The following is a 19,464-nucleotide window of genomic DNA, read 5'->3' as shown; positions in this document are numbered from 1 at the left end:
ATACATCCATGTTTTATTTGCTTAAATGAAGGTAGAATTTTGTTTTTACAATTCCAGTTCTGTAGCAATAGCGACAACCGCAGCAGCACGAGTGGACACGGGGGAAGGGATGGCTGTTGGCACTGAACTTGCAACAGAATTCAAAAACCTGCCTCCTTTGGGAATTGTGCGTTTCATTTAAAATAAGTTAAACAATTGAAATATACTATACTCTATCTTTTAAAGGAAAAATCCACACAAGCCTAATATAATAGGAGTGTTTTAATATAAAAAAGTCAATGATCCAATGTCTGTTAGAAATAAAAGGTGCTGTGTAACACGTGCACAACGAGGCTCTTGAGCTTTAGCTACCAGCATTGACACGCACAGAGTGCTGCAAACAGTTGCACATGTGCCTCCTGCACCGTGGCATGCTGAATCTGTGCCCTCTTCCACAGGAGGTGCCACTCCTCACACAGATCCCAGAAGATCCATGGGGAAGTGGCAGGTTCACCTGCAGGGAGCTCCCTCAGCAGCACCCCCTGGCAGGGCCAGCCAGCACACAGGGGCTTGAGTCCCTTCTGACCCTGAGTCCCTGTGCAAACCAGCTCCAGGGAATGAGGCTGTTCAGGGATGGAAACTGGAACCACAGGTCACAGAGCCTGGGACCTTGAAGGAAATATCAAGCAGCACTAATGAAGAAAAATCTAGAGGCCTCAGGAGGTCAGACATAGTTAAATAAACAGTAACAATAATATCCTGTAAAAATCTCTTTCACCTACAGAGGCAGAACCTTCTCCTTAAGGGACCTGTTTTTCCAGAGACTGTAAGAGCTGTCTAGATTGCATTCACACCCCATGAATACAACTGTTCAGGCCTGTTCAGAAATTAGATCCTCCTAACTAAAGCATTAATACTCCAGTCCCTTCCACCCATGGTTGCCCTGCAGAGAAGGGTAAGATCTCCCTGGGTTACCCCAGGGGAAATGGGGGAATGCTCATGCTCTGCATGCTCAGAGACTGTGCTCTGATGGGGACAAGCCAGCAGCACAGGGCAGAGACTGCTGTGCTCTAAAGCACAGCTTAAGGGAGGGTTGTTTGATTTGAGCTACAAAATTTACTATCCAGCAGCTGATCACAGTGGGAATCACAGCTGGCAGCCAGCAGATACGTGCTCAGGGCAGGCTCCTGCGTGCCTGTGGGCAGTCACAGCTTTGGCCAAAGGCTTGCACGGGAGGTTTGAATGGCAGTCAGCAAGCTCATCTCTGCTACTCAGCCAGCCTGGACTAACACCTCGCAGAGGGCAGAAGGTGGGAGCAAAGCCTGGCATCCCTTTTAGAATGTTCCTTGGGACCTCCATGTCCATTTTTCAGCCACCTTGGACAGAGAAAGTGGTGCAGCTTTCTCCCTACTGGACTGAACACAGCAGTCAGTTAACCAAGCAGACACTTGACCAGTCTGTCATAGGAATTACAGCTAAAACATCCTGGATTTCCCACGAGGGATCAAGGGCCAGGCCGATGGCATGGGCTAACTGTGCTCAGCAGCACTGTGCCTGACACCACAGGTGAATGGCTCCATGCTGCAGCATTCAGATGGGAACATCCACTGAAGGCATGGCTCTGCCAGCTAGGGAGGCACAGTGGTCACTGGTGCCAGATAGCGAAAAGGTTTAACAGCTGACCATCCATGAGTCCTCCAACCACCTGCACACCTAGGAGACAGCCCACCCTGCCATCTGGTCTGCTAGAGCACATCACCTGAACTCAGTGATTAATTGTGACAGAAACCAGCTGAAGTGTCACACTCCACATCTCCTGAGTAACCCTTTGACATGACCCAGCAAGCGTCCACATTGGTGTTTTTCACCCAGGGCTTCAAGGCTGAGCTTCCACAAGAGACAAGGAAACATGTATTAAACAACAAGCAGACAGTCTCTCCAAAAAATAACACTCACACAAGACAAAGTTAGAGGTGAGGAAAACCAGACCAGAAATAGGCAACTATGAAGAAACAATGCTGTCACAGGCCCATCTCTCCTTCATATGTTGCTTCAGGTCAGAACTCTAACAATTCTCATCACAATTCAGCCTTGGGACACAAAGCATTTATCCCAAACAACAGACACACATCCCAGCCACTCCAGTATTTGGTTTTCTCACAGTCACAAGGGCCAGTCTTTACGACAGTTTTTGTTCAGTATGCTGAGTGGGATTTCCTTTGGCAGTATGGTCATAAGTGGGTCTAATTTTTTTTAGTTCAGGACTAAAATACTTCAGTGTCTAGGATGCTCTCGGCTTTGCTCTGCAGGCAGTTCTTGGTACAGAAAAAATCCCTATTGTCTTTAGGGAATTTAAAGGACTTTAACTCAGCCCTTTAAACCTGCTAAAACAGGCAGAGATGGAAGCAAGACTATGCTCACATGCTCTGTAAACAGCTCCCTCCTGCAGATACATGCTCTGTGCCTGAAAACTCCAGGCAGGATTCAGATGGTGAGGCTGCAGCTCCCCAGTGAGCAAAGCACCTCTTGTCCTTGTGGCCACTCTCCTCAGAGTGCCCCAGGGCTGCCCAGGTGTGTTCTGATCCAGCTGCTGGCTCGAGTGCCGCTCCCAAAGCAGCAGCCACTCTCAACAACAGGAAGAGCCTGATTTGGAGCTGGAGTTCAGGTCAATGGTGTGGCCCAGCATGCAGTGCTCCATCTGCTCCTCCACTGCCAGCACCTGGCGCACAGCTTCCTCAAAGGCCACTGTTACATTGGTGTCATCCTTGGCACTAGTCTCCAGGTACGGATAGTTACCATTTTCCATGCACCAGGCCCGGGCCTCCTCTGTGCTCACCTGTCTCTCCAGTTTGTCTATCTTGTTGCCCAGGACTACAAATGGGAAGCGTTCAGGGTTCTTCACATCAGCATAATAGATAAACTCCTTCTGCCAGTTACTGAGGTTCTCAAAGCTCTGCCGGTCATCCACGCTGAAGGTCAGCAGGCAGCAGTCTGCTCCCCGGTAAAACGGCGTCCGCAGGCTCTTGAACCTCTCCTGTCCTGCAGTGTCCCAAATCTGGAGGGTCACAAACCGCCCGTCCACCTCCAGGTCCCGGTTTAAGAACTCCACCCCAATCGTGTGGAACGCCTGCGAGTCAAACTTGTTGGTGACGTACCGATTCATGAGGGAGCTCTTCCCAACTCCACCATCTCCAAGGAGAATGACCTTTAGGAGCAAGGATTTCCCACTCATTGCAGCAGGACGGAGGGGCAGGGTACCAAGGCAATCTGCAGGGTTCAGAAATAGTACAGAACAGACATTTGACTTGTGGGTTCTCCAGAAAGACACACAGAGAACAGAATATGGTATTTCCATCCCCATTTCTCAAGTTTTGTATGTAGGAGGAAATGTCTCTTTTTAGAGATATCTTATTATCCTCATCTCTCTTATTAGAAAGTTTAGAGCTGGGAACTGGACAAACTTTCAGGCACTGAAGTCCTCCATCAGGTCCAAAATGGATGCAGCACATGAACCCTTTAAGTGAAAGGTAAAAACAACTGTTCAGAGTTCCGTATCAATTACACCACTTTTGGCGAAAACTCTGTATCAGAAAGCTTGTCCAGTTTTTCCAAATACATCAGCACTACTTAAAACATCTCTGGGCCTGCATCCTGTGAGGCTATCACAGAAACAGCAAAATCACCAGGGGTGGCCATCACCAGGCCTTTCTTTCCAGTGTGCCATCACCAGCTAAAAAATTTCTCCTCTCTGACTTGCTCTACTGGAAGGATGTAATAGACATGCAGGTCTAATATCAACACAAGTAATTTGTCAAGCCAGTTCTTAATCACCCTGAGGATGCTGACTCACCTTGCCAGCGGAGCTGCGCGTGATCTCTGCTGCTCAGAAGGGGTTTCCCAGGCACAGGGACCAGCTGCTCTTTGCTGGCAACGCCTGTCACAGCCTAGTTTGCTCAGGCTCAGCTGCAAGTCCACATTACAACAACCCAGACACCACAGGTTCCTTAGTCAGCACCCTCAAGGCCAAGTGCCAAGGCATCCTCCTCCTCCCACGGACACTCTGCTAAGGTAAAGGCCTGACATGGAATAAGAGGTTTGTTTGGCTGTTATACTGTACCTGCTCTGTCTCCAGGACTGTCCAGGGAACACCTTCCTCCAGTGTAACAGTTACTAAAAAACAAACATCAGTCATCAAGGTTACCAGAGCTGCCCTCATTGTCTTTCAGTTTGTGATGCTGATCAAGGATGGAAGAACACCAGCAGAGCTCTAGGAACCTGCATGTGCAGTACTGATGGCTGGAGTAAAACAGCAAGAACAAAACACTGAGGAGTTTCCCTTCCCCACAGCCCATTTCTGACTAGGGCAGAGCGAGTACAGTGTGCATGCTGAACCCCAGGTAAGAACAGAACAAACTGATGGAGCTCTGACATGTTCACATATCACCTGTGCTGTACACCCTGTGTGAGCCTGGCTGTGCACCCTGTGTCTCCCCTCAATCCAGGGGAAGACACTAACTGTGATCTGTTTGTCCTACCTACTCACACACCCTGGAATCTGATTTGAGGATTGAACACATACCTGAATCTACTAACTGGGAAAGTGAGCCAGCTGGTAACAGCAGACACAGAGCTTGCTTACACCTGCTACCAACATTCCCGGGAAGGGTGTAGATGAGTAGTTCTGCTTAGTGATGACATCTCCAACCCATTGAAGCAGGAGTGTGTGGCACTGCTCAGATCAGCACTCCTTCCAGGCCAAACCCTGCTTTCTGTCTTAACCTCGGGGGGCCCTGATCAACCTCGATTCTGCTCTTTCTGCAGCCCTTTCAAACGGTGCTTATCACAAAACCAAAAGCAGAAACTTCTGCTTTAAGTGAGTTTCTGCACTTTCTGCACAAAAGGCTCACAAATTTCACTTCCCTGCACAGAAACATCTCCAACCAAGCACAGCAAAGCTAACCTGATGGGCTATCTGAGGAGCACTGTGTGACCCACTAGTTCTAAAGCAGACCTAAATGCAAATGTCAGAAGAGACAAACAGGAACTAACTGCAGCACAGGTCCCCATGGCCCATGGCTTAGCAGAAATCCTGCCCCATGAGCAGGTGAGCTGTTCAAAACCCTTGTTCCTTTCCCAAACCTTCCTGAGGTATGTTTAAGCCAGTCACTGTCACCAAAGCTCCTCCTGGCACAGGCCATCAGCCCCGAGCAGAGTTTCTGTTTAGAAATGCTCTGTTAGCAAGTGGCTCTTTTTTAAAATGACTAATAGGTTATGTCGGGCTGCTCCAGAGCCTGCAGGTCAGCACGCTGCCGGCAGCCGTGACACAGCCTTGACACCTTGACCCCGTTGCGAGCTGTTCCAGAGGCTGAACCCCACTGAAGCAGGGCCGCCCCGCTCCCGCAGGGCGCCAGCACCTGTGTGCAGGTACCAACAGCGGCGTGGGCATGCCGGGTCCGACTCCCCCCTGCTCCCCAGACCCCGGCTCGGCGGAGGCGATACCCTCCGGCGGGTCCCATCCCGCCCCACGGGAGCGGCCAGGGAGATGCCAGCAGCTGAGGAGCGGCACCCGCAAGGGACCCCCTCGGCTCGGGCCGGGGTGAAGGGGCGGCTCTCCAGCTCCCCCCACCGCGGCTGCCCCGACCAGGGGCGGCGGCGCCGGGCCCGCCCTTACCTCACCCTCACCGCCCTCCGGCCGCCGCCGCCGCCGCCCGGCCCGCGGGGCGCAGGTGCCGCTCAGCCCCGCGCCTGCGCCGCGCACGCGCCTCCCGCCGGCCGGTAGGGCCCGCCCCGCAGCCCCTCACGGTCCCGCCGTCACTCCCCTCATGCTCCCCGGCATGTCCCCCCCGTGCCTCCTCAGCCCCCGCACGCTCCTGCGTGTTCCCCCCGTGCCTCCTCAGCCCCCTCACGGTCCCCCCTTACAGCCCCACCTGTGCCCCTTCGCTGCCCGCCCTATCACTCCTCTGTACCCTGTCCCCTCAGTGTCCCCCTGTGCCCGCAGCCCCGCACTGCTCGCCCCTGGCTCTCCTCAGTGCACAGTCCCGCCTGTGCCCACTCGCAGTCCCCTGTGTCACTCCTCACAGTCCCCGCATGTCCCCTTAATGCCAGTCCCTGTCACTCCCCGATCTCCTGTCTCCTCATGTCGCATCGCAGCCCCTCACTGCCCCTCCCTGTCACTCCCCTCACAGTCCCCCCTGTGGCCCCTCACTGCCTGCCCCTGTCACTCCTCTCACAGTCCCCCCCGTCCCCACTTTGTCACTTCAGTGACAGCTGCCTGAAAGAGCAAGACTTCCCCCACCCTCACACCTGGCAGTGGGACTAGGAGTGAGAATATCTTTAAGGAGGTTTATGGGGAAGAACAGCTAATATAAACAGTACAGAGAGTTGAAGAGGAAAATTGTGGCAAGGTCACACCAGCCTTGCCCAGACAGAGCAGCGGGAGGGGGGAACCAGACCCCCAGGTGGCTGCAGAGGAGTTTTAGGGAGCAGCAGCCACTTGTGTGATCTCCTGTGGCTGGCAGCATCAACTCTTCTTCCTAATAGTGCCTGGTGATCACTGAGGTACACCTTTGAAACTTGGGAACACATCTCACTGGGGCTGCAACATGCCTTTGACACCTTCTCCGGGGAGGGAAGAGCAGAAACCCCTGGTACGGACATCTGGATCTTTCAGCCATCTGGATCCTGCATCAGCTCCAGGGCTGAATGGATGCCACAAAAGTGCATCAATTCCCTTCTGCCCCTGGGAAAGCATGAGAAGGGAGGAGGATTTAAATTAAGCCGGGGATTATATTAATACTGGCCTCAGTGATCTGTCAGAAGAGATGGGGAACAAGGGGAGCCTAGCAGGGTGAGGAGCAGCTAGGCAGCACAAGGGCCCAAGGTTGAGGCTGTTGGCAGTAGGGGACCAGGGCAGCCCAGGGAAAATGTGGGAGCTCCAGGGGTGTGTATTTGGGGCAGCACTGTACACAGCAGCCCCAGGGCAGAAGCGCAGGATGCTGCTGGTACCAGTGAGAGACACAGCCTGCCCCACGCATTGGGAGATCCCTCCAAACCAGTCCAGATCCCCATGCCAGCTCTGTCAGGACCATGCATTGCTGGAGTGAGCTTCTGAGCATGGCACACTTGCCCCTGACAAGTTCCCTTTGCCTGGCAGACACTCAGTCCTGTTATTTGCCAGTATTTATTGATTAGGGATCTGATTTAGCATGTAAGGGGTGAGCCCTGATCCTGAACAAGAAAGAGCCACTACAACAGATCCTTCCAACGCAACTGAAGCATGGTGCTCTGCTGCAGCACTGTGCCATGCTCTGCCTTCCTGCACCACCCCTGTCAGCCTGGCAGCCACCTAATCCTCAGGGGATGCAGCCTGCAGGGTTTAGGGAGGGCAGCACGTCCCTGCAGCTCAGCCAAAGACGCCACATGGCCAGTGACCCCAGCTGACCGTGTTCATGCTCTAGGGGCCCCTGTGTACCTCCAGGGTAATCCGTGGGTGCTGGCAGCTGTTGGAGTCACTTGCTCACCTGAGCAGGGATGTGCCTGGTCTGGTTTGGCTCCCAGTGGCTGTGCAGTCTGGTTGTCTTGCTGACTTTTTGGCATCCGTGGTGGACACCAGTTACCCACCAAGCTGCTCTAGCAGTCCTTTCCTCAGCAGGATAGAGCAGGGAGAAGGTCAGTTGGAAAAGAACTTGTGTTTCAAGGTAAGGGAAGATTAATAAAGCAAAAGCAAAAGCTGCATGCAGAAGCTGTGGAAAGCAAAGGATTTATTCTCTACTTCCCATCAGCAGGTGATGTCCAGCTGCTTTCTGGAAAGTAGGGCTTAAACTCTTACAGTGGTTGCTCTGAAAGTGGTTGTCTTCTTGTGTCTATAGCAATTATATTGACAGCCTTCTTGGGATTTCCTCCTCTTAACAGCTCTCTTCCCTCTCACATCTCATACGTGGGCTTTCTTCTTAAAGCTGGGTTCACCATCCTACTGCTTGTTGTCCTCCCCTGCTCAGGCGAGAAGAAACAGAGTACACCACATGCATCTGGGGCTCACTCTCCCTCTGACCAGGACAGGAGGAGATTGACTTCTTGGGGTGCTCCTGACAGCCATGACAATGGCTTATAGGGATGAGGAGGGACAGATATTTCATCAAAGTTCTGGAGCCAAGAAAATGTTTTCTTCACAGCTGGTGTTTTCATATCTGGACAATACATTGCTGCCAAACTGCCAGAATGACACTGGGGCACTCTGAATCACATTCTTCCACACAGCCTGTGTGCACAGAACACCCTCTGCATCTTTGGAGACATCATCATTGTCTAGATCACTGTAGGTAACCTCCAGCACAACTTAATTCTCTCAGGTGCTGGATGTCTTCATCTTTGCTGATCCACTTTCCTTAGTTCACAAGATCTTCCCTGATTAGATATCTTGCCCTCACACTTGAGAGGAGCTGCCTGCAGAGACTGTAAATTGCTGCCACAAACCCCCAGTTGTTAGTAGTTTCAAACAGCCCATGTAAGGGTGAGCAGGGACCTCATGAGCCTGCACCATAAAGCCTCCCACATCAATCCTGGGTAAGGAGAGGGAGATGTATTCCCTGATCCTCTCCGTAAGGCAGCTCCCCCAGCAGAGCAAGGCCGTCAGTGCCAGGGCAAAGCACAGAGCCATGATTTGTACTAACGTGTTCCCAAAGCCCAGCAAAGTAAAGAGATAAGACATGCAGCCAACAAACACTGCGACCCAACAGGAGCTGCCTACTTAGTAACTACTATGACTAAAGCACACTTAGCACAAGTTAAGGAACGGGCTTATCTGGGCATGACCTTGTGCTGGTGGGAACCCTCTGAGAGCAGCACTGCCCTGGCCCCATGGGCAGGATGGGACCTTGCCTGTGATTCCTGGGCACCAGTGGGATTTGTCTGGAGATGGGGACATGGCCCAGGAGCCATGTGCTGGGTGAGCAATGCCAGGGCTGCGGGGGCTGCACTGGGGCAGGGACTCTACAGGGCGCAGGGCTGCTTCAGCATGAGAGGTTTTACTCCCCTGGCTCAGCTGCATCCCTGCAGAGAGGCTGCAGCACGTGTGCGGCTGCTTGGCTCTCACTGCCAGATCTGGGAGTTAGGGCAAACAACAGGAAGCTGGTGCCAAGGTGAGGAGCCCTGATCCAGCTTGGACCCCCTGCTGGCCTGTGGTCACACAATGCTGCCAGCTCATGCCCCCATTAATTCATCACACGTCCCGTGCTGCAGCTGGGGCTTGGGCCTCTGCCTTTGTTCCAGCCCCGGTGCACGGCTCTGCAGCTGCTTCTCCAAGGCGCGTGCCCGGCAGCAGCTCCAGCCCGTGGCGTCTGCTCTGAAACACTTCCCAACACAGGAACCTCCTGAGCAGTCCTGCCACCCCTAGCCTTGGCCACTCCCTTTTGCCCTGAGCCTACAGCTCTGAGCAGGTTGCCAGGTACCCCATCATCCATTTACCTCCCCAGGAAAGAGCTCCATAGGTGGAGCAAGATGGGGAAGACCGCATCATTCATCCCCCTCTACCCCACACAGCTCAACCTGCCCTAAGGAAGTGACCTGTGTTGTTTTTGTGAGCTGGTCTGAGGCGGCAGGGAGGGGGACATGCCTGGGCTGCAGAGCTGCCTCACAAACACAACACTGCAGGCAGGGGCTTGTCCCAGCTTCAGTGCAACCACAGGCCTGGCAGTGGCTGAGCCACACACCACTGCCCTCACCTCCCCGCCCGTCCCCTGCTCTTCCCCAGAACGCCTTGGCTGGTTCTAAGGGACACGTTAAATGACAAGGTGGCAGAGCAGGTAGCACCATAGGAGGCAGCACCAGACATAGTTTTACCCTGATGTAAGTGCACAGACAGGATGGTCCTTCAGGAGACAGCACAAGGCATCTGTTGCAACACGCTTTTCTGCTGCCCATGGCTCCGGAGCTGGTTCCTGGAAAACTACAGAGGAGTCTGTCAGGCACTGGCTCAGAGCCAGGCAGAGGGAAGTTCAGCCGGTGCTGCCACAGACTCTGCTCTGGGACCCACAGAAAAGGCACATGGCAGCAGGGCAGAAGAAGGGGACAGGACCTGGACAGGGGGATGGAGAGAAGCTGCTCCTGTTGCAGCTCTGGAGGTGCCTCTGCCCTGCTTGAAGGTGATTTGGGGGGAAAGTGGCAAAAGATTGAATTCCCAAGTTGACCCTGCACCTCACCCACTGTGCCAAGCTGGTACCCTGCATCATGCTGTGCCCAACCTTGCCCCAGGTTCCCCGTGGGCAGCAGGAGATTCCCATACAGGTTCATCCAGGCAGGTTTGGGGCTGTGGTATCACAGGGTGCCACCAGCACTGGCAGTGGGGCACACAGGCTTGGGGACAGCAGTGTCCAAGAAGAGGACACTGATCTCTGCCCTGTCCAGACAGAGTGAGGTGACATTTCCTTACCCACCATGGAAAGGTTTTGATTTTGTTTTTCCACCCCTCACATTATGAAGTTGCATGAGCAGTGTCAGGTACCCCTGGTAAACTTCTGTCAGCTGTGCCATGACTTGGGCATTGGGTGCATCCCTGCTGCCATCACTGCCATGGGTTTGAGCCCCCACCTTATTTTCCCCTCCATTTCCTGGGATGTCATACCCCAGCTGTTGCCTGTGGAGAGGAATAAATCATGGAGAGGGGGATATGCATTGGGAAGAGGGGAACAAAATGGCTTTTCATGCCATAATCCTTTGTAATAAAACACCAGAGGCAAGAAAGATGATAAACAATGTCTCCTGTGTGAGGCAGCTGCTTCCTAAAATAAAGCGCTCCTCTGCTCCGTCAGCTGCCCCGGCTGGGGTGCAAGTGCGGGCGCTGCCGCAGACACCGGAGCCGCGTTCCCGCAGGAGCACATGCTGCCGCAGCTCCGGGCACGGCCCCTCAGCCCCGCGGGAATCTGCAGAATTCAGCGGGGGGAGAGCGCTGAGCTCCGCTGTCAGGAGCGGGCTGGAGCCCCCCGAAGGGCTCGGCATCCCCGGCGCCAGCAGCACCCGTGTGCCCGGCCCGGGCACGCAGCCAGGCTGCTCCCACCTGCGCCGAGCAAGTGCGGGCAGCGCGGGGCTCCGGGGCCGCTCCGTGCCTGACTTCCCGGCTCTGTTTAGAGCCAGGTGCTGGCAGGAGCCCCGTCCTGAGCAGGAAGCTCTGCGTGCTCCCGGTTCATCGCTGCTCGTGCTGAGCCCTCCTTGGCAGAGGATGAGTAAGCTCCTGCCGGTAAACCTGACCTCCAGGGCATAATTTCAAGAGCAACAATAACTTTTGCACTGCTGGGGAAGGTGTTGGGTTGTGCTGAGTGTGTGAAACCCACAGGCCAGTTTCCTAGCACAGGTGTCCAAGGGTTTCTGTTTCACCCTGTGGATGCTTTTGTGGGTGCAAAGGGACAGTGGCTTTCCCTCCCCATGGTCGGGGGGGGGTTCTTTAGCACACTTCTCTTTCCCACCACTTGTCCACCAGCTTGTCCATCCACCCTTCCCATGTCACTAAGTGGCCCCATCACACACAACTCTCGCACACCATGGTGGCCTACTATCAATTCCTTTGCCAAAGGACTGTGGTCACTAGCCCACACAGCACTTTCATTTCTCCACTATTGCTCCTTCTCTTCTTCCTTCCCCTTTTACAGCCACATCTTTCCTCTTTAACTATCCCCATGTACAGATAGATCCTCCCCAAGCACTCCCAGCAGAGGTTTTCCCTGGCAGCTCATGCTTGCTGCCCTTGGCTTCCCCTCTCAACCTCAGCCACCATGGGGTGGTTTGAGCTCTGTGCTTTGCAATGTGTCTGTGCAGACAGCAGAGACCTGGCAGGAAAAGGCCAACCCAAGTGGCACAGAGGAAGTGGCATGTTTTCCCCAGGGATGCAGGGAATAGGTAGGTGGGAGTGGGCATGACCCACCCATGGGGGAGTTGCATCATTCACCTGTCTGTGCAGCCTGGCTTCACCTTATCCTGTTTGCTCTGGTGCCAAACACACACCTGCTAAAGGTTTGTTTGGATCATCCACAGTTCAGGTTGAGGCTAGCAATTTCCTTCCATCCAGGAGCTGCCTTAGGCCCTGATCACTGACACCTCTTGGCTCTCACCATTTTCTGCTGCAGTTCTGGGAGCTGCCAGATGGTGAGTGGAAGAGGGAAAAGCCTGGCTGCCAGAGTGCAAAAGCCTCCCTAGCCCCGGGTGAGTTGTGCTACAAACCAGTGTGGTGCTGTGGGACATGAGGAAGTTGCCACAGACTGGCAGGGAGCCGTGGGGCACAGGGGAGCCCAGTACAGGGTTATGTACAGGCTGACTCAGGCACCTCCTGCCAGAGATGGGGTTATGATCCTCCACATGTGTGTGTTGGGCCAAATCCTCTCCTGAGTCAGAGGGGATGGAGCAGTAGCAGGGGCAGACACCCATCCCAGCCACAAGCCCTGATCTGAATTCACCTTTTGCTGCTGGTCACCAGGTATTTACCCAAATTCCTCCTGATGGTGACTCAGCCTTCTCCTCCCTCCTCTGCAGCGAGGCCACAGCTCACCATCTCATTGAGCATGGGAGGAAACCGCCCAGAAACAGCAGGATGGGCCTTGGCATGGATTATATTCTCCTGACATTGCCAAGAGGGGCTGACATGAGTAACTCACCTGGTGCCCAGTGAGGGAAGGGTCACAGAGCCCTGCCAGGAAGGCCCAGCTCCTGGGATGGCATCCTCTGTGCATGGGGGCCCGCTGGGGCAGCTCATGCTGCTCAAGCCACCACATTTCTAGGGGACATCAGTCTGGCAGGTGTCCTGGCCTCCCACATGCCTGGCAGCTGTGGGCCCACACGTGCCAGGGTGAAAAGGTTAAGGTCTGGGATAGGGAGGGAAAGTGCTGATATGAAGGGATTTTCTGTAATGGTTCTCCCCTAACTGGCTCAAACTCTGCTGGCAACAGGGTCATTTTGGACACTGGTTAGCAAAATACCTCTTTACCCTCAGTCTTGAGGATAGGGCGTTTAGGTGAGTAGATAGGGCATTTAGGCAATGTGTTCTGGTACTTTCTGTGCACCATTCTGTCAGGGATGTGGCTGGAAGGAGTGCCTGGACTGCCCTCATTTTAGGTGGACACAGGACATTAGCCATAAAACACATGGAGGTGTGTGCTGGGGAGCTGCTGCTAGCTGCAGCTGATGTCCCTGTGTCTGGGCTGGGACTGCCAGCCCCTGGGGTGGCTTCCTTGGAGCACAGACCTGGCTGTGCCAGCACTTAGCCCCTTGTCTAAGTCTGTATTGCTACGTGCCTGGCTTGGCTACAGTGAAAAAGCAACCCAAACCCAGATGCATCAACACCTCTACAGCTCCCCAGGATGGGGGTTCCACAGGCTGCTTCCACAGACTCAGGGTCAATGCTGGAGTGCCACCAGCTTCTGGCACCAGCCATCCTGCCACGTGGAGTAACCCACAGCCCTGGCCCTGGCTGACAAACCAGCTGGCTCTGTAGGATTGGGGTGTCCAGCACCCCTGGCAGGCTCTGCTGCCCTTGTGCACAGCACAGAGTGAGGGGAAAGTTATTGTAAGCACAGCGGTGCCAGGGAGGGGACACTCCTGCTGTGGCCTTGCAGATGTCCATGTGACTCAGGGAGAGATAAGTACCCTGGTGTTTCACCCTGGTGCTTTTCCATGCCCACAGAGGGACCTGCTGCAGCATGCAGCAGGGAGAGGCACAGGGCGGTGTCAGGAGCAGACAAGGTGCTGTGGGCAGCCACTGAGACCTCCCTAACCCCAAAAGCAGCACTGAGGAGGGGAGATGAGCACTGCTACTTTGTGTTTCCATCACAAAATCTTCACTTTGTTCAACTCAGCCTCTGGCTCTCAGGGATGAAGAAAGGGTTCAGGTTGGCCTTACCTGCCTGCCCCTGTGCCATGAGAAAAACCACCTCTGTGCAAGGACACATTGTCATCCTGACAAACCACCCTGGCTGATGGCACTGTGAGACGATTCCCAGGGGTAGGATAGGGTTCTGTCCTGGGGACATCAGGGTGCTGAAGGGGTACAGCCACCCTGGTATGTGCTGGGTTTCCCAGTGCTCAGCCCAACGTAGCAGCAGCCCCAGCGGGGCCTCTGCATTGCTCCCCACTGCCCTCACCCCATGGAAAACCCTACATGCTGCCCTGACAGCGCACAAACACCAAACTCTTACCTGCAGCTCTTTCAATTCTGCTTTTTAAGGGGTGGAGGCAGTGGCAACCACACAGGCAGTGTTATTTGCAGTCCTTGGCAGGCAGTGTGGGTGGAGGCACCAGGCAGATAGGCACCATGTCCAGGCAGGCGCAACTGCCCCGTGTTTGTCCCCAGCTGACCAGCCTCATTAGGAGCACTGACCAAAACTGTTAGCTGGCAAGTTTTGGCTGGTCTGCCTCCACCTCCTCCGTAAGTGGCCTGGTGTGTTCACTGACCCTGCAGGCCAGGAGGAGGTGAGGAAGTCCTGGCCGTATCCAGGCAGCCTCAGCATAAACCTGGAGGCACTTTCAGAGCTTACCCACACTGTGCTGGCAGCCAGCTGCAGGACCCAGGGATCTCCACCCCTGCAAGGCAGGGCTGGGATCAGCCCAGAGAGTACCAAGGGATTCACTGCATTCAAACCCATCCTTACAGGGCTGCAAAAACCACCTTCAGTCAAGGGTGGAGGTTGGCTCAAGGGGAACAGAAGGGCAGTGCCACTCAGTGATGGGAGAACTGTGCTCCAAGAACTGGGTGGGCAGAGCTGGCCTGGCCACCACACCAGCAGGACCCAGGCCAGCAATGTCCACTGCCAGCACCTCCAGCCATGCTGGCAAGGCATCAGCCCAGCTCCACAAGGTTTTAGGCAGGCGACACCAAATTTTCCAAGGCAGGAGGCTCAGCCCTCACATGGGCAGCAAGACCCAGGTTAGCATCTGCTTTTAAACGCACAAAGAAACCACAATGGTGGTGGAGCACAGTGGCCACAATCATGCCAGCAATGCTCCCTCCCAGCTCCCCCAGGAACCAATCCCCAAGCAAACACCAAGCTGGATTCACCCTGCAGGGAACCATCCCACATCGCCCTCTGAGCAACACTGAACTACCAGCACTGCTGCAGCACCAGGCAGAGACCTTCCCACCCTCCAGGGCAAGCCAAGCTACAGCCAGAACCTTTGTCAGGGAAGAAGCCACGAGCCATAGGTAGATCATTACAATTTTTTATTTTATAATAAACTTCTTATTTTTCCCCCAAGGAAGACAAAAAACTGTGAGTGAGGCTACAGAACACTGTCAGTGAAGAAATATGCAAGACAGACCAGGCCAGAGGTGAGGCCAGAAAGGTTCCCCACTCCCCCAGGCAGAAGGGGTCCATGCCCAGAAGCCTCCATGGCCCTTGCTCATCTTCCCACTGCATCAGAGCAAGATCAGTGCTGTCACAAGAGGCAGCTGAGCAGCAGAGATGGCATCAGGTCAGGCTACTGATGGACTGAGAGGACTACACTTTGTCCCCCCACCTGCCAAAGCTGCCAGCAAAGTGGGACAGTGTGTTAGGTGATACAGCTGTTTTCTATACATGTATGTGATGTAAATTTAAAAAAACCCACATGATTCATTTCAAAGCAAAATAATTGAGTAGTTGCTCCTCCTGCCAGGCAATCTCTCTCTAGGAAGACTTCACACATTCCTTCTCCTGCTCAATAGCTGCAAGAGAATAGAGGCCCATTAGTCTCTAGTGCTTCTTTTTTGTGGAAGCACACACTGGGGAAGGTTTCAGAGGACCCACTCAGGCCCTGCTGGCCAATTTTGTGGTTTAGTCACAAGTGGTGTGGTTTAACAGTCAAGTTAGAAGATGACAAGCCACACCTATGCGTGGCAGCAAGTCGGGCACCTGTTTGTGTCTGTCCGCAGGAAAGTGATGCCCTGAGGAATCAGTTTAGTTCAACAGCCCTCTCCGAGTGCCCATGCCCGCTGCCCCGGGCTGGACACACCTCTGCCCGTGGCTTTCCCCGGGCCAGAGCGCTGCCGATCCAAACCGCCCCTCTTCCCCTGATGCCTCGGCGGTGAGACCGGTCCCCGAGGGCACTGCCCCGCCGCCCGTGCCTCCCGCTCCGCCAGCCCCCGGCCCCGCACTCACTCTCCTTGGAGGGCAGCGTGTTCTTCTCCTCCGTGTTGGTTTTCTTCAGCTTCTTCTTGTCGAATTTCTCCACCTCCGAGAGGTCTGGTTTGTCGCACATTTTGCCTGCGAGACCCCCGCCGCAGTCAGCCGAGGGATGGGGACGGGAAGACAAAGGCGGCCCCGGCCCCCCCCCGGCCCCCGCCGCGGACAATAGCGCAGGGCGGGGCGCGCCGCCGCCCCGGGCACCGTGCCGCTCCCCGGGCCCGGGCAGCCGTGCGGGGCGGCCCCCGGTGCCCGCACACGCCGGGGGAGCCCCCCTCGCAGCAGGCAGCCATGTCCCCCCGGGACCCGCCGCGCCCGCAGCCCCCGCCCCGAGGCGCCTGGGCGAGTCCCTCCTCGCAGCAGCGCTGCGCGGGGTCCCCCTCCGCGGCCCAGCCCGTACCTGCGGCGCTGCACGGTGCGATGTGCGGTGGGTGAGAGGTGCGGTTGGTGCCGGTAGCGATACCGACCCCACTCCTCGAGCGTCCAGGTGAGTCTGGAGCGCGCGCCGCGCGGGGCGGAGCCTTTTATACCCCGGCCGCCGCCCAGCCCGCGCGCCCATTGGCTGCCCGCCCGCCGGGAAGCGCGTGGCCCGCCAGGGGGCGGCCGTTCCCGCCGTGCCGCGCGACGGGGGCGCGAGCGGGACCGAGCGTGAGGGGCATGAGGGAGACGGGGAGCGGGGGGGGGGCAGCGAGAGAGGGGACTCGGAATGAGGGGGGCAGCGGGGACGGGGACACGGCTCACACACCCTCTCACAACACACACGGACGGGCGTCGCGCAGCTCCTGCTGTCCCCACAGACAGGTATGGTTCCCGCTGCCCCTCCTGTGCACACACGCACCTGGGTGCCAGCTGTGAGGGGCAGCAGGCTGGTCCCCATGAAACCAGATGACTCCAAAGCCACTGAACCCCGACCAGAGCCAGGTGCTCCACAGCAAGGGAGGCAGCTGTGGTCTGTGTGTGTGTCCAGGGATGCTCCCACTGCTGAGGCAGAACTTGAATAAAGAAAGCCTTGGGCTAAACCCAGCACCTTATTCGCACACCTGTGAGAGACGTTTGGCCACTGCCCAGCTCATGTCTACACTGTCTTTGGCCACAGCACTTCCTGGGGAGATCTGGTCACTAAAGAAACAGCATGGGTGGACAAGAAGCTGGCCATACTCCCAGGTTCTTGCTTGGCTGAAACAAGCCTGGGGAGCAGCACAAACTGCAGGTGGGCTGGTGTGCAAGTGGAAGAGACACCTTTGGTGGGAAAAAGCCAAAGGGCAGTGCAGGCAGCCTATCTGATCCCAGCAGGAAGGATAGTGGCAGTCTGGGGGGCACTTGCATGCTGGCCACCAGGATAGAGAGGGGCTAGAGGACCAGGAGGATCCTACAGGTGCTGAAAAGAATGAGGAGAAGGGGAGGAGGTAAAAGAAAAAGTATCCTGACAGCAGATGAGGCTTGCCAAAACCTTTCTGCAGAGATCTTGGGGCCATGGTGAACAGGAACCTGTTACAGAGCACCAAAGGGTAGCAGCTGTACTATAGCAGCTCTCACCTCCACCTCCTCCTGGCCTGCCAGCCTCTGGGTTTTGCTCAGGGCTTATTGGAGATTTTGCAGAGAAAATCCCCAGCAATCCGGAGGGAACACTTGCTTTGTGTTCTTTAGCAAGACGACTGCCGTCTTGGCAGGAGGGACTGGGGCTATCCAGCGACAGCAGGTCATGGCCGGAGGTGGCCTTGTGCCTCAAGCCCTGAGGCACCTTCTCGCTCCAGCCAGAATATGGGCTATGAATGCAAGAAGTGCCAAGAGCTGGCAAATGCTGAAAAGGCGAAGGCCAAGATCTAAGGCCAGGTTGCTCCTCCGAGGAGTCTGGATAGCAAACAGCCTCCTGTCCCTGTGCCTGGGGGGAGGGAGAGGCTGCAGGCAAAGTCCAGGCCCGGCTGCTCCCAGAGCAGTTCTGATTTGGTGGTGTGGCCCCAGCAGGGCCAGGTTTGGAGAGTGCCACAGAGCCAGGAGCTGCAAGCCCAGGCAGGGCTGCCTTCATGAGCATCTTTCAAACCCTGCAGAGCCTGCATCATCACACAGCCCAGCCTCAGTGAGAAAAGGCTCATCTTTCCTGCACAGCCAGCAAGAACCAAAACATCCATTCAGTTTCAAAATGAACGCAGGAAATCCTTTTTGCCTTCATGCAAATAGACAAGTGTTTTACCATGTGTTTGCTCTCTGGCTGTACGCACCTTCCCCTCAGCTTCCCCCTTTGCTTGCCTGTTCTCCACACGCTTCTCCTTTGTGGATGCTGCAGTCTGACGTAGCTTTTGTCCCTGGCAGGCAGTGAGTGCGAAAGAACCTGATCCCCCACCCTGCCTGTGCACAGCCCCTTGCCAGCACCAGCTGTCCCCAAAACCCTGCTCACCATCATCCCAGCTCCTCAGCAGACCAGCTGTGCCCGCCACTGTGCCCTGGGCTGATGCTGCAGCACTTTGTAACCCCCGGGTCTTTGTCTGGGCACAAAGCCACCACGGTGGCCACGCACGCAGGGGAAGGGGAGCTCCCCCTTCCTCAAGCCACACAGGCACCACCACACTCGTACAAACCGCGGCCAGAGCAGCTTTAAAGCCAACCCTGTGAACTGCCAGCAGGGGAGAGGTGGGGCTGCTGCTGGGGAGCTGCTAAAACCCATCTTGCACAAAGAACAAGAAAGGAGCTTATATCCCAGCAAGAGCTTTTCCCCCTGACAAATTAGCAAAGCCTCCCGTAACTGCACAACCAGCTTCTTTCTTACGTCTTTTGGCATTTCTGCTTTCAATAATTTATAACAAAAGAACTGAGACATCAACAGATAGGGAGAATGCAAAAACAGCCCTGACCTGAAATAGCACAGACTGACTGCCAGCCATTTTAGATGGGTTTTAAATCTCACTCGGAACACGGCTGCCAGGGCCGATACAGCCTCTCTGATAGCCATTTCCAGGAATGCCTTATTCTCCTGTACAGGAAAGAGGCAGGAAGCTTTCTCTGACCAGGGGTTTTTCTCAGCCTCCTGACCCATCTGCCTGCAGGCACCACCATGACAGCTGCCAGGCTGAGCCACTCCACGGGCTGACAGCACTTTCTCCCGTTTTCACCCCAGCCTCCTGCCACAACCTTCACGTCCATCAGGGCAGGAGCAGAGAGCCCCGGGAAGGCAGCAGCACACCGGGACTGCTGTGTCTTACAGGACAGCTCATTCCTCCTGTGGATGTTGCTGCAGCTTGCAGAAGGGCTTGCTAATACCATTTTCCCCTTGCCCAACAGCAGCAAGACAAGGTACTGCTTTCTTTAGATCACAGACCTACCGACTCCAGGAGACCTCCTTACATCAGGAAGG

The 19,464-nt window shown here is 55.4% G+C and overlaps 2 protein-coding genes across 3 annotated transcripts; both read right to left on the bottom strand.

Moving 5' to 3' along the window:
• Positions 1 to 5,721, bottom strand: RAB9B (RAB9B, member RAS oncogene family). 2 transcript variants are annotated; one of them, XM_058847763.1, is made up of 4 exons: positions 5,651 to 5,720; positions 4,097 to 4,149; positions 3,830 to 3,942; positions 1 to 3,246 (listed from the first exon to the last, which is right to left on the bottom strand). In XM_058847763.1, the coding sequence occupies exon 4, from the start codon at positions 3,209 to 3,211 to the stop codon at positions 2,606 to 2,608; it is 606 nt and encodes a 201-aa protein (XP_058703746.1). In that variant the 5' UTR covers positions 3,212 to 3,246; positions 3,830 to 3,942; positions 4,097 to 4,149; positions 5,651 to 5,720; the 3' UTR covers positions 1 to 2,605. The 2 variants fall into 2 exon arrangements, with proteins under 2 accessions (XP_058703746.1, XP_058703745.1); XM_058847762.1 differs by lacking the exon at positions 3,830 to 3,942 and having other exon boundaries at positions 5,651 to 5,721.
• A 9,437-nt stretch (positions 5,722 to 15,158) lies between these two features.
• LOC131583545 (thymosin beta-15A homolog) lies at positions 15,159 to 16,728 on the bottom strand. The gene is made up of 3 exons (XM_058847766.1): positions 16,516 to 16,728; positions 16,092 to 16,196; positions 15,159 to 15,658 (listed from the first exon to the last, which is right to left on the bottom strand). Exons 2-3 carry the CDS (start codon positions 16,189 to 16,191, stop codon positions 15,621 to 15,623), a joined length of 138 nt encoding a protein of 45 aa, XP_058703749.1. The 5' UTR covers positions 16,192 to 16,196; positions 16,516 to 16,728; the 3' UTR covers positions 15,159 to 15,620.
• Positions 16,729 to 19,464: the final 2,736 nt, after the last annotated feature.

Source organism: Poecile atricapillus, chromosome 12, assembly GCF_030490865.1.
Source record: "Poecile atricapillus isolate bPoeAtr1 chromosome 12, bPoeAtr1.hap1, whole genome shotgun sequence".
Taxonomy (NCBI): domain Eukaryota; kingdom Metazoa; phylum Chordata; class Aves; order Passeriformes; family Paridae; genus Poecile; species Poecile atricapillus.
The sequence above is the reverse complement of the archived record's forward strand: the minus strand, read 5'-3'. Positions and strand labels throughout refer to the sequence as shown.